Source organism: Rhinocladiella mackenziei (genome assembly GCF_000835555.1).
Source record: "Rhinocladiella mackenziei CBS 650.93 unplaced genomic scaffold supercont1.3, whole genome shotgun sequence".
Lineage (NCBI taxonomy): Eukaryota > Fungi > Ascomycota > Eurotiomycetes > Chaetothyriales > Herpotrichiellaceae > Rhinocladiella > Rhinocladiella mackenziei.
The window spans coordinates 1,237,195-1,251,101 of NW_013550602.1; the positions used below are offsets into that span (position 1 = coordinate 1,237,195).

Sequence of the window (13,907 nt, forward strand, 5' to 3'; positions counted from 1 at the left end):
ATGAAAAATAAAATGATGGCACTGGCATGGATATCAATGCTTTGAAAAAGCTTTCCGATAATGACTTCAAACCTCTGTGCTCCGCAGTAACCCTATAGGACCGCCTTTACGTCATGCCCAATCAGCTGGGGGATGGGATGCAGTTGCAGATGGCAGCCCATCCTCACCTCAAGTTATCCGAGTCTCCTCTACACCTCGAACCCCTCTAATATCCTCTCCATCTCACCTCTCAAATGGTCCGCGTTGAGGTTGGCGGAAAACCCATTATCGACGTCGATACTACTCCGGGTGACGCTGCCCGATTCAAACAACAGAAGATTCGAGGCAATGGGCGAGCCGTGCATCTGAGCTGGGACGTGTCCATGCCTCGGGTGGTCCTGACCAGTGACACCGACGAGTTTGATCCTACGACCATATCTTATTTCCAAGAAGAAGGCTTCCGATTGAGTTACCTGGCGTACGAGGGCAATCATGCGGACTATGTTGCAAAGTTGCAACAGTTGCAAGATCCCCTCGAGTTGGGCGAACGATATGCAATCGTGGGTACGTAATTCCTTCTGAGTTCGCTTTCTATCATATCCTACCATCGTCTATAGTTTACGTCGAAGTCCAACAAAGAACTGTCAACTTACTGACCTCCCCCCGACAATGATATTGTATTTCTGACTGTCTTTGACTTCCAGCCTACGGTGACGCTGCGGCTCTCGTACTCGAAGCTTGCATGAAACCCATGCCCAAACTCGCTGCAGTCGTAGCGTACTATCCTCCGCATATGCCAAATACCACCACCAGTTTTCCACCCACACTCAATGTGCAAATTCACCTTGCCAGCTCCCAGAAGTTCGGCACCCGACATCCATCCTACCGATACACGAACACTCACCCCGGCTTCGCAGAGTACGATCTTGAAGAGTTCGACAAGATAAGTGCGTCATTGGCCTGGTCACGCACGTTAGCTCTCCTCAGAACTGCGTTCGACATCGAGGGCGTTGATTTGGAAGCTGTGTGGGAGAATCACACGCGCTTCGAATTCGTGGAGAAGGATGTAGATAAAACAATGGCTACGATGGTACCACAACCATACCTCAACCACATCCCTACTATGACGGGCGGGATTGGCTATGACGAATTGCGACGATTCTACGCTGATTTCTTCATCCCGGGCAATCCACCCGATCTCTCGATAAGGCTTCTCAGCCGCACTGTTGGCGCTGATAGGGTCGTGGATGAGATGTTTGTCAAATTCACGCACACTACGGAAATACCGTGGATGCTTCCTGGGGTGCCCCCAACAGACAAGACGGTCGAAGTAGTTCTAGTATCCGTCGTTTGCGTGAGAGGAGGGAGACTTTTCCACGAGCATATCCACTGGGATCAGGCGACGGTACTGGTACAGATCGGCTTGATTGACCCAACCCTGATTCCAAAGACGTTCAAGACGGCCGAGGAGGGGAGAGAGAGAGAAATCGAGCGACTGCCTGTGCTTGGCCGAGAAGCGGCCAGAAAGGTCCTAGATGAGGATAGTTCTAAGAGTAACCAGCTCATACCCGAATGGTGAACGGTTACCTTCTTCACCGGGGGATCGAGGAAAGAGGACATGTAGTTTGCAACCTTGCTCTTCCTCGCTTGTCACAAGACTGGAAGGAAAAAGGGGTTGACGTCGCCACCTATACCGTCCGAGGGAAGTCTGTCGCATGTCATACAAACCATGATCTCATCGTTGCTTGTCTAGACGCCGTTTATTCCAACGAACATGATCCCACGCTGTAGCCCAAAACCTCGTATCACAACCTGCCCTTTATGTGTTGTTGTCGGGAGTAACTCCTGATGCCCATCACAGAATGCTCGTTAGTCAATTGTGCCCAAATGTCCCTGAATTGGCGGAGATCGGTGCGGGCATAGTCGCGGACGTCGGCCCATACTCCCCTTTTCGCACCGTCTTTACCGACCATCTCGAGAGCGGGCGTCATGACCTGCGTCTTCATGTACTCTCTGCCGAGACGCTGGCTCTCGCTGAGGTCAAGTATGCGCTCGAGGCGTGGAATCTGTTCGCCGCTCTCGATCTTCATGTGCTCGAGCAGCTCGGAGAAGAGCTTTTGGACTGTCGTAGGAAAGTCGGGAGAGTCCAGGGGCATGTCGAACAGAGCGAGCAGTTCGGTCTTTGCTCGGTCGTGGTCTGTTCGGTCGTGGTCGGCCATCCGCTGCCCTTCCTCGCCCAGATGCTCGATGAACGCCGGCCGCATCACGAGGTCCTCCGACACATCGTGACGGACTAGGCGCCAGGTGACTTCCTGGAGAAAGCGGGCGCGATCTTGAGGAGTTCTGGCCTGTATTAGACGTCCGGCGCAGAGATTGATAGCTTGGTGATCGTCTTCGATAACGATGGAGAACGTAATGGGCAACTCGTACAAGGGCACGGGAGCTGCTGCCATGTTGGTGTTACAGAGCGACGACGACGGTGGTACAGATTGTGACTGTGTAAGTGAGTTCTTCCTCTGTGTGTTTCACAGTCCACGGTCGGGGATAGACGGGCCGTCGCCCGAGCTGGAAGAGAGACACATTTATATTGCTTGATGGCGAATGAGATTGAGAACGAAATAATACCAGATAAGGTCAAGGTACAGTAAGTGCGGGCATCGTTAATTCACCTAGGGCACCGGACTGGAAGCCCAACCGGTGGATGAAAAGTGACCTTACCGTGGCGAAGACGCAAAATTGACGAGTAGCCAAGCAATAGGACTGAGGACGCCGCGAGCAAACCGCAACAGGAGTTCCAATCGAGCCCTTCAAACAAAGAGAAGAGGGGCAGAACGAGACAAAGAAACAAGAGTAGACAAGGGAGAGCAAACATAACGAGGTATGTTCATGCACCAAGTTACGAGGTCACGCGAAGGCCATCGACGAATCATGGAGGAAAACAAGGTTTTCAGACAAAAGTACCTCGGCTAGTCGGTGAAGGACTGGGGCTGAGACCAATCTCCTCGCCAATGCGATCTCAATCCAGTCAAATCTTAAGAGCCCGGTTGTGGACATTCATGATGGTTGCTCGCAAGATTTGGGAAAAGGAGGGTGTGCGTAGGGATAAACGCCGGCCATTGTTTCGGAATTCCTGCATGTAACGTGGCCAATCATGGCCAGAGGGAGCTCTACATTAAAAAGGTTTGAAACGTATGACATGAAGTTGACTACCAAGGGATGCTCATCTATTCGCATTTCCCTGTAGCAGTCAAGTACTGGCTGTAAGCGATATCGCCTTATGCCACGCAACACGCATCACGTGCACCAGAAGCTCCAATATCCCGCTCAAACGCAGCATACCAACGTATAACAATATGATGCAACATCAACAGCACCACCGCCGCCACCGAAGTTGATCAGCCATGGTGGGAAATCCAATCAGACTCACCGTGCTGATGTAGGCTCACCAGCATCAAGCACTTCTCGTGATTCCCAAATCCGCCGCATCAATGCCTCTTCGGGAGAGAGCCCATCCTGTTCATCATCCTGAACTCCATCCGGACTGCCTTGACTCGGAGTCACTTCGATATCGTCATGGCTACTCTGCCGCTGGAAGTGTACTCGTCCACCTCGCCCTCTACTGCAAGATCGGGACACTAGAGGAGACGGCTTCTTGTCTTCGAAACTTCGACTTACACTAGCCTTGGCTTGCCCATTGACAGCAAATGAACTTGGTCCACGCCGACTCTGTGGCCTGCTTTTAGAAAAAGCACCACTCGGGGAGATCACCCCAATATCTGGCGGGAGTACATTGTTCTCCTTGAGTCTGTTCATGCTTTCAACAATTGGATTTCGGAATCTCCCCACCACGGTCAACTGCTTGATGGCATTTTCATAATCCTGCTTCAGAGCTTTGATGTCTCCTGTCAAAGTTCGGCCTCCCGCCAGAGATCGATTTCGATTTTTGGACCCTGTCCGGCTGTGTAAGGATGTTGAAGAGCCTAGATTGAGACCCATACCAGTTGGTGGTGGAGTGGTTGGTGTTGCGGCACCCGCACGCATAATTTCTCTCCTCTGAAGCTCGAGTTTCTGCTGCGTTCTCGACGGGTTCTGGAGTGTCCGCGCCTTGTGCAGAGTTTTCGTCTTCCCGGGCGACTCCGGCGGCTGAGGCTTGTAGTTGGACAGGAAATTCGAAGGCGAATCGTCGTCTGATCCGTCACCCATAGGTCGGAGTGAGGAACTCGGAGTTTCCATCGGTAGAAAATGTGAAACACCACCCTCTACTGACGAAGACGCTGGAACAGGACCAGCCGCAAGACCAGGCGTAGTAGGAGTCACATTCATCGATGCGGCTTCGACATGCGAGATATGACTGAAGGACCGGGATGACTCGCTACGGATCAGCTGGCCCGGTGTCACATGCGCAGAGACTGTAGACATCGCTGGCGGTGCACGAGATGCTCGAGGGTACTGGTGAAGCAGGGCGGGATCGGGCGGGATCTGTGACGGTGACATACTGGACTCTTTCCTCAGATTAGGAACCGATCGAGTGTGATTCTTTAGCGAGGGATTTGACGGCGACGGAGTCTCGTCTGGGTGGTCCATACCCGATTCCGGAAGTTTTCTGGGAATCTGTTCGCCATTGGGAGTGCTAACCCTCGGCGTAGAGGTCTTTGAATTGTTACGTGTAATTTCTGGAGACTGAGTGGTCGAATCCTCCCACTCTCCCTCCTCTTCGTCGTCTGACGACCGGTCCCCAAGTTGGAAAACACCATCTTTCTTCTCCTTGTTCTTTGGTTTCGGCGCCGGAGCAAGTCCAGTCTTCTTCAACGCCGGGTGAGAAACATTCCGTATTAGGGTATTTGCTGAATGATTCTTGCGCAGGTTCCCGTGAGATGTATTCTTCGGCAGAGTGACATTCGAGCTATTGCGCTTTACAAGGGGTACTTTGGGACTGTGAGGAGGCGAAGGGCCCCCAGACTTTTTCCGTTGATGGTGGTAATCGGTGGAGACGTTGGTCGTCGAGTGAACTTTGCCCAATTTACTCAGTCCCTTTCCATGGGAGACGTTTCTTGAATGTCGGCTGGCCACGTGGGAGCGATGGGCTTTGTGGCCGGTTGCCTGTCTGCTCGAGGAAGACAGAGAATGTGTAGAGGAGGTTCGTTCGTTCAACGACGGCCGTTTGATGGGAGAGGGGGAAGCGGAAGGCATCGTGTTGGGCCCATAGATTGAACGGCGGGGAATGCGGCGGGTGTAAAAATTATTGACCACTGAAGGTAGGCATTGTCCAAAGACGTTAATGGTTTTTGAGCGCGATATGACTGAACAAAATACAAGGTGAGGACAGTTCTTCGCCGCCAGATGGCAGATCGCAGGTTAGTGCTGGCAGGTTTGCGGGTTACAGACCTTAATTACAACATGCGGGTTGCCGATTTGAGAGCTCCGCACACAACATGCGAACTGAAGAAGCCCCGAGCGACAAAGTCAATCTTTGGTTAAAGCATATTTGGCATGGGCGCTCCCACTTTGACATGGCATCTAATCTATGAGCACACAATATTGCGCAATATCCTCAGATGGTACTCTTTCTTCTACACGCCCAGAAAACACAAATCTTTCTGATATTATAGATGCGCGATACTCCCAATACAGACGCAGACAGATGCTTGCCCGGCTTCGATATAATCTTGACATTCAATTCTCGTGCTTGCTGCTGAGATTCAGCTCTGGCTCGCCCTGGCAAGTTCAATTTGCCATTCGTCGTGCCCGCGGTTCGCGCCTCAAAAATGGGCATGTATCATTCGGGGACTTTAAATGTTCAACATCCAGGTAACAACTCAGGGAGAACCTGAAGCCTGTGTCTGTTGTCAATGCTGTGTTGTCTTTAGAGCTCGAAAGAGTAAGTTAAGTCAATGGAAAATGTGCCACTCGCCCCCTGATGTATGGACGGAGCCCGTGGACGTTTCCCTGACTCAACATGATAATCAGTTTTCATTCATTTCCAACCACGTTTATGGCCTTGTCCCTCCGTCAGCTGATGCTCCAACCACTACCAGTCGACTTCCACCCAAATCAGGGATCCAAACCTTCCAAGTATTTCTGGCTGCGTGGCTTCATATTTTGAACCATAATAGGATAGGGGCTGCAGCATCAAAGTCGGCAGCTCCAAGCATAACATCCTGAACCACAAGCCATGTAACATAAGCTTGTGAAAATTGCGATCGTTGGCTTTGGTATTCCCACACAGGTGAGGTCATGTAGCTTAGAAAATGGAACTTTTTGTTGCAAAGGGACATGTGACCAATATCATCCATGGCATGGTGCAGAAGCAAATTCACCAAGCCGCCAGCCAATGTGCAGTGGGATTTGTCCTTATCTACCAGGCGTTATTGAGCTTCCCACGTATCGTCACAGTCAACGGTTCGGACGGAAATCTGCCTTTCACAGCAGGCGGATCCGAATAAGGAGGTTTATTTTGATCACTGTCATCTGTTATCAAGGTCTGCGTCGTGGTGCTGTCGTGCGATGAGAGGTAGGGTGCAGACAAGGATCAATCTAGCAATACGGTCAAAGATCAACTTTTGCTGCAACCTTTGGGCGCCGAATCAAGTTCAAGATTAAGACTCGTGCCCAATTATGCTTTCTGAGTGATATGGTGTGTCATTTGGATATGTTGATCTTTTTGTTTCATCCCATTCTGCGTGTACTATCCACGCAGTCTCCCCCGCGCCCATATGCTGACTTGGAGAAGTGCCAAAAAGAAAGACGCACGGCTAACACTGGAGATTCGGAAATGGAAAAAAGGGGAAGGTGTCAGCACAGGATCCGCCGAGATTGATTAGGTGAAGGATAGAAGAATGTGATCAAAGTAGATCTCGGCAGGAAAGTCCAGAGTAGCAGTCCCCCGTCGATGTCGTAACCATGTAAAATGATGAACGTGCTCTTTGGTATGGATGGCATGAATCGGATTGATCGGCTGCAACGGTCGTAAGCGAAGCCCTCATCTCGATAAACCTACATTTGCTGAAAATAGAGAAAAATGAGATGGATTGGACGACGCATGCCAGCATTCGCAGAGGTTGAGTTTTGCGGCCGCATGTTGCACAGATATAGCTCTAGAAGCAGAAGTACATGAGGACGACAACAGGTTCATTAGTCATCAGTTACTGGTTCCGGCGCTGGAGAATACCAAAGCACATGGTTAAGGTGACAGGAGTGATTGGGTTCCGAGTTGGCGTCAGAGACATATCGCATACGAGGCTGATGGCGGTGTCACAGATAAATGGGGGGTTGCAGGAAGCCGGAGGCAGAACTCTTCTACGGTAAGCCCTAACGGAGAGTGACAGCCGCGACGCGAATGAGCAGGTTAATGCCTGCAAAAATGAGCTGGGAGTTGGCTTGGTCGTTAGTCTAGCGCGAGGTTCGAAGGGTTTTCTGGTGGCATGCAGCAAAACAGGATGCGGTCAACTCAAAAGACTTTGCAGTGGTGAATAGCCAGGGATGCCGGTTTGCAACCAAAAGCGCAGGGGAGGAGCTTCAAAGCCGAACCACAAACTTGCAAAACGGCCTTGGCGGATCACGCAACGATTCTTCCCGAAGATCGACCCCTGCGGCCCTGAGCTCCTCGTTGCTGTCTATTGCTATGCACGATACATCCTTGCCCTATTGCTGCAAAAGTTTGTCCTACCCTGCCTCCCGTTCTCACTCGCAATCTATCTGGCAAGTCACACTTTGGCGGTCTGGTTCTGTCGACGCCTCACGACGAGTCCCACGGCCTCGAATTGCTCGAGCGCTCGAGACATAACCTTATCTCCTTCAAACTAGACAAAGCGTATCCATCTGAATCCACTCTTTCGTTCTCGTTTCTTTGCTCCTTTCCAGTCATCGACCCTTGGCTGATACGCGCAGCCCCCGGTTATCACTGCTATTCCTGCACAAATCAAAGTACATCCCTGTCAGAATTTCTCCTTCGGCCTTCGATAGCAATATGTACCATAATTGAGAATATATCTGCACGCAACTCTCTATCACTCCTAGGCTTCGCTGCTCAGCCTATAATCTTCCACCCGGTTGCGCTTGTCTCCTCTGCGAAGTCTATGGCGTCATGTCATTGACAATCGGGATCATCAACCCATGGTGGTCACCCGCTTCCCCCTTGTTCGATCGTTGAAGCACCATCTACCAGGCCTCACAAAAGACTCAAATCGATATCCAACCCTTGATGTGGTTGCCTGCAACAGCCTGATAGCGTGTCGTCTCTTGTTAGGCGGTGTTGCATGAGATTATTCGCCTGGCATTGCATCGGCTACTGATCTATCATTTTTGAATTCTTGGTATAAACTTGTCATCGTCGTTTTTCAGGCCACCAAAGGCTGCGAGCGAAATGACCTTCACAAATCCACCCTCTCTTCCAACACCCCTTACACCTTCCATGCCATTGTCCGGTCCACTTCCAGAACAGATTGAGTCCTTACCCATCACCCCTCCGGAGATACCGGAGAACTTTGACGAAAAATCCTTCAAGCCGGACAGCAGAACGATCAAAAAGGCTCTACACGTGCTGGCCACTGAGAGATTGGCTCTGTCTCATCTGGAAGATCTCTACACAAATTCTCTTCAGATTCAGGAATCGCTTCTTAGCGCCATTACTCAGATTATCCATTCTGAGACCCGACATGGGAAGACCATTTTCACCGGCGTGGGCAAGTCGGGTCATATTGCCAAAAAGCTTGTTGCAACCTTTGTTTCCTTGGGCATTCATGCGGTATTCCTGCATCCGATCGAGGCCTTGCACGGCGACCTCGGCGTCGTTCGACCAAATGACACAGTTATCATGATCACCTTCTCTGGGAGAACCCCTGAGCTTTTGTCGCTTCTCCCCCACATTCCGTCAAGCATTCCCCTGATCATTATGACTGCGCATCTGAATCCTAGCACGTGTCCACTTCTGTCGCATCCGACGAGGTCTAGTTCGAACAATATTCTCCTTCCAACCACAATCCACGAGTCCGAGATCTCGTCATTCGGCGTCTCAGCGCCAACCACTTCAACCACAATTACGCTAGCTTTGGGCGACAGCTTAGCTCTTGCGGTGGCTGATGAGATGCACTCTGCCGCGGGTCTCCAGACTCCGGCTATTTTTGCAGCAAATCATCCGGGTGGTGCCATCGGTGCGGCTTTGAAACCACCCCCACAGACGCCGCCCCCGACGGTATCGCGCATGTCCGACCTCGCTACCAATGTGACCCAAGTACCCATTGCCGGGGGACGGCCTGGAAATCCCCTTTTGTGTTTCGATATTCTCGTCACCGCCGTGCGGTCGCCTGGCGGTTTTGTTCGAACATCCCCCAATCATATCATCGGTCCTCGACGGATCCAGAAGTTGCAGAATCCCGAACTGCCAATCTCGGAACTGGAGGATGAGATCGGTAAAGTTATCATTGAGAAGACGGACTGGATATCTGTTCTCGGTACCAACACCGTCGAAGAATGTAAAAGATGGATTCACCGGATGCGCGAAGAAGGTACAGGCCGGGGAAAAGAATTTCTTCGGCGAGGCACTCTGCTTGGAATTGTTGACCATAATGAGGTCACTGGGGTGGTGGAGATAGAGGATTTGATGGGTGAGGATTTTGTTTGATCAACCGCATTCGATATTTCTCTCCTCTTTTGCAAGATATTAGACTACCAGACGGGGCGGCTGGCAAGTGATATTTCGATGTTGGAGCGGCATTTTCGATTTTTGACGATATTAGCATATTCACGAATACCAGTCGTCTTCGTCTTCGTCATCTTCGCCCTCTTGATCCCGAGCCTCTTGAACCGGCTCCCGCTCCGTGCTGTCCGCCTCTTTCAAGGATTGGGCTTGCCCAGTATTATTGCCAACTTTTACTGTATTTCTCAGGGCATCCCTCTTCTCTCGAAGCTTTCGGACACGCTCCTCCATTTCCTCCATGACCTCAAATTCTTCCTCCAATCTTCTCTCTTCTTCTTCCTTCTCGTCCTCCACTTCCGTTTCTAGTCTTCGTCGTTTCTCCACGTCGGGCTGTTCTTCCATCTGTGTGGCTGTGACTGGCGCCGCAATTATTGTGACCGATGAGTAGTCGGGTGGCGCCGCTGCTAAGGGTGCAATTTCGCGCTCAAAGGCAGCCCATTCATCTTCATCCACGGTCGTAACTGCCTTTGCAGACGTATGGTTTTGTTCTTCTTGACCCGACTGCTTTGATAATGCTTTTCGTTGTTCTTCCTGATCGGTAGTTCCCCGGAGATATTTTTCATCTTGAGCTTCCACAGCCACGCTCTCTGGGCGTGACTTTGGCTTCTTCCGTACATCTGTGTCTACCTCATAGCGCTCTTCCTGGGATTCATCCACATCCTCAATCTTCCGCTTGACTCCCTTGCTGGTATTCTCTTGCGTAGCTTGCGCATTTCTCTTGTGGTTTGAGCTCTTGAGGTGTCCGTCCCAGAGCGCTTCGGATTTAACGTTGAGGTTGCAGACAGTGCATATAAGCATTCCAGATTTAGTGTAGGACAAGTGAGGGTGAGAGATACGTCGGGATTGCCGCTCGGCGGCGAGGAGAGCGCGAACATCAGCCATCTTTGCTGGTCTGAGTTTCTCTCACCGAGAGCTTGAACATGAAGACAATCCGTTACGGAAGAAGATCTGACGCGCTCTGAGGATGAAACAGAACCGAATGCCAGGACCCGTCACAGCAAGCGAGGAGCATCGAACCACGTGACACGGCTTTTTCTGGGGAGGGGGGCGATCCCGGCGTAGGAGCTTTCGGTGGACCACCCAAAAACTTTCAATCCTCCATCAATCATTTTAATCTCTTTCTCCGATCGCTGATTCAAAGTCGGGTTGCCCACTTGTAGTTATCTCCGCCTTTCTCTCTCTGTGGCTTGGCGTCTCGCAGCTTCTGAGGAGTACTGGCCTTGGGCTTCGATTACCTTTTGCGTTTTCAAACACCATCATCCTACTGCGCGAATACCTGCGTTTCACTTCGACTATTATTTCTCTTCTACGGACTGGCGTGAATCGCGCCAGTAGCAGTTAGTTTCACCGAGGTTGAAATTACAGGAACGCGCCTTCCGGCGCAGTCAACTGGTCTCGTGAACACTACTTTACGACTTGTTGTAGATCGCGAAATAAAGTGATTTGTGACAAGCGCCTCCATTTGGTGTGCCTTGTAGTCTAGCACATTTGCCTTGTCTTCATCATGGCTGGTAAGCGATGTTATTTAAACGGCGCCGTCGCCTGCGTGCGCTGCGCCCCGTTGGTGACAAACTTTTACTAATTCAGGCTCAGATGAACCTCGAAGATCTGGTCGCGCGACCAAAGGACAATACACTAAAGACCGCGATATCAATGAAGATGTCCCCACCAAGAAGAAGGGCAAAGGGAAAAGCGCCAAAGCCAAAGCCGTCGAACAAGAGGAAGAGGGTGACGAGATAATTCGCTGTGTTTGCGGGACATACGAGGAAGAAGAAGATGTCCCTCGGGCCATGATCTGTTGTGACAACTGTTCGGCGTGGCAACACAATGGCTGTATGGGCCTCCCAGAGGACTATGAAGCGGCAACGTACTACTGTGAACAATGCAGACCCGAGAATCACAAAACCTTGCTAGAAGCTATCGCGCGAGGGGAGAAGCCGTGGGAAGAAGCAACCAAAAAGAGAGAAGCGGCTGAAGCCGAGAAAGGGAAAAAGAAAGGTGGCAGAAAGGGTCGAAAATCAGGAGCCGCCCGAACGAGTGAAGTTGCATCTCGAGGCTCTCAGGAGGTGGAAGAGTCACAGCTGCAGTCTCTTGCCGTGGGCCAGAAGCGCAAACTCGAAGAGTTTCCCAGTGTTCCAGACTTGAAGGTATGTTGCATACGATTTACATGTCAGGGCAAGCTAACACCTCAACAGAACAAGAAAGCCCGAGGTACACCTGCTGCAGACACGAATGGTACTAAAGCCACAACCCCAGCCCGCAAGTCCAGTCGATCCGGGACCCCTTCGAGGCAAGCTTCCAAGTCGGAGCCTAGTTCGGACGTCGTTTCGGATGTGAAGGAACTCACCAACGCATCGAGGAAGCAAGCTGCATCATCATTGATCAAGCTGATAGAACAACAAATCAAAGAAGCTGTAAAACAAGGCGAATATGCCGTTCCCACTGGCTCAACCGCAACCGAAACGGCCAACGGAATCGGTCTGCATGTTGAACATGCCCTGTATCATATCCAGGCGGGGGGTAGTGGCGACCCAAATGAAGCATACAAGGCCCAGCTTCGGTCGATTACGTTCAACGTGAAGAAGAATCATACTTTAGGGGTACGTCTGTTGAACGGGGGCCTCACCCCTAATGAATTTGCGTCGATGGATCCCAAGGACATGGCAAGTGACGAACAGAAGAGGAAGGATGCCGCTGTCATGAAAGAGCTAGAGAAACAGCATACAATAGTCGAAGAACAGGGACCTCGGATCAGACGAACACACAAGGGTGAGGAGTATGTGGATGAGTCAAGACAGGTTGCTGCTGAGTCTGTGACCTCCAATGCTCCGGTACGGAAGACGAGCGTTGCGGAGCAAGATGGAGAGATGAAGAGTCCTGGCGTCAAGAGCCCAAGTGAAACTCTAGGCGCAGCTGGAAAAGCAAGCACACAAGTAAGGCCTAAACCCTCTGTGGACACGACCAGACGACAATCCTCAGCAAGCTTTGATATTGACAAAGTCTGGTCAAATGTTCAGGGATCTCCGGATGGTGATGGGCAACGATTCGGTGAATTACCTCAACAGTCGCCCAGCCTAGCTGTCCGAGAGCCGGCAGGACCGGGTACCAAGGCAGATGCAGATATTGATGAACTTCTCAAGGATGAGGAGGCGGAGTCACCACCCTACTCTCCTAAAGAGTCCGCCGAGACTGACGGTACGGTCTGGCGAGGCACTGTCAACGGCGGCAATCTAGGCCGCTTTCACGCTTCGGCGAGATATGCGGCAGGAGCAACGCCTGATAGTGACACACTGCGCATGACTTACCACCAATTAATACCGCCTGAGATTGTCATTGGCGGTCGAATTCAGCCGGCCAGAGCGGATGAATACCTCTGTGGGCTCGAGTATAGCAACACCTCAGATCTCGTCATCGTCTGGATGCCTGAGCCCCAAAACTCACACGATCAGGAGCAATTCGACAAGTTGTTCCGATATTTCAAAACCAAGGATCGATTTGGTGTCGGTATTCAACATCAAAACCCGGCCATCAAAGACATTTACCTCATCCCTCTAGATTTGGGTCAAGAGTTGCCCACTTTTGTGAAAAAGCTTGAAACCGATTTTCCAGATCCTACCAGGGAGCGTATGCTGTTGGTGCCAATCGTTATTAAGAACAGCGAGCTTCCTCACAACATGGCAGCGGCGATGTTAGATGGACCGGGAGCTGCAGCAAGCCCAAGTACTAGAGGACCTACCGTGCAGACACCGATACCGCACGAGGGCAGTTTCGAGTCGCCACAACCGAATCCATATCACCAGTCTCCGGTGCCTGGAATAAACGGTACGCCTCAGGTAATACCATCTCATCCAAACGCAAATATTCCATCGCAATCACAATCTGCTGTTGTGCCACAGCAGTACTCCCCACCCACTCCCACACCACAATACCCACCGCAACAGTCAATGGCGATGTTCAACGCGCAAAAAATCCTTGGCCCGTTGGCAACGAGCCCTGCCGTGGTGCAGTTATGTACGCAGGTGCCCAATGCCGGTGAAAACGAATTCCGAGTTATCAAGGAGTGCCTTGAAAAGAATCCCGAGGCTGCAAATAGTCTTGAGGTATTGACGGGAATGCTACAGCATTTCACAACAGGTACAGGGGGAGGTGGCGGAGGCGGAGGAGGTGGGAAATAGAACTCGAAAGGGACGGACCCTGTTATGAGACCTGCGAGCTCGGGGTTGGATAGAGACCT

The 13,907-nt window shown here is 51.3% G+C and overlaps 6 protein-coding genes across 6 annotated transcripts; 3 read left to right on the forward strand and 3 right to left on the reverse strand.

Annotated features, from left to right (window-relative positions):
• Nucleotides 1–233: 233 nt before the first annotated feature.
• On the forward strand, nucleotides 234–1,558 carry Z518_03983 (uncharacterized protein; the record flags this gene model as incomplete). Its single annotated transcript, XM_013417691.1, has 2 exons — nucleotides 234–543; nucleotides 684–1,558. 2 exons carry the CDS (start codon nucleotides 234–236, stop codon nucleotides 1,556–1,558), a joined length of 1,185 nt encoding a protein of 394 aa, XP_013273145.1.
• A 226-nt stretch (nucleotides 1,559–1,784) lies between these two features.
• Z518_03984 (uncharacterized protein) lies at nucleotides 1,785–2,432 on the reverse strand (the record flags this gene model as incomplete). The annotated part of the gene is made up of 1 exon (XM_013417692.1): nucleotides 1,785–2,432. One exon carries the CDS (start codon nucleotides 2,430–2,432, stop codon nucleotides 1,785–1,787), a length of 648 nt encoding a protein of 215 aa, XP_013273146.1.
• A 970-nt stretch (nucleotides 2,433–3,402) lies between these two features.
• On the reverse strand, nucleotides 3,403–5,169 carry Z518_03985 (uncharacterized protein; the record flags this gene model as incomplete). The annotated part of the gene is made up of 1 exon (XM_013417693.1): nucleotides 3,403–5,169. One exon carries the CDS (start codon nucleotides 5,167–5,169, stop codon nucleotides 3,403–3,405), a length of 1,767 nt encoding a protein of 588 aa, XP_013273147.1.
• A 3,172-nt stretch (nucleotides 5,170–8,341) lies between these two features.
• Z518_03986 (uncharacterized protein) lies at nucleotides 8,342–9,598 on the forward strand (the record flags this gene model as incomplete). The annotated part of the gene is made up of 1 exon (XM_013417694.1): nucleotides 8,342–9,598. One exon carries the CDS (start codon nucleotides 8,342–8,344, stop codon nucleotides 9,596–9,598), a length of 1,257 nt encoding a protein of 418 aa, XP_013273148.1.
• Nucleotides 9,599–9,718: 120 nt separating this feature from the next.
• On the reverse strand, nucleotides 9,719–10,555 carry Z518_03987 (uncharacterized protein; the record flags this gene model as incomplete). The annotated part of the gene is made up of 1 exon (XM_013417695.1): nucleotides 9,719–10,555. One exon carries the CDS (start codon nucleotides 10,553–10,555, stop codon nucleotides 9,719–9,721), a length of 837 nt encoding a protein of 278 aa, XP_013273149.1.
• A 622-nt stretch (nucleotides 10,556–11,177) lies between these two features.
• Nucleotides 11,178–13,848, forward strand: Z518_03988 (uncharacterized protein; the record flags this gene model as incomplete). The annotated part of the gene is made up of 2 exons (XM_013417696.1): nucleotides 11,178–11,184; nucleotides 11,267–13,848. The coding sequence occupies 2 exons, from the start codon at nucleotides 11,178–11,180 to the stop codon at nucleotides 13,846–13,848; spliced, it is 2,589 nt and encodes an 862-aa protein (XP_013273150.1).
• Nucleotides 13,849–13,907: the final 59 nt, after the last annotated feature.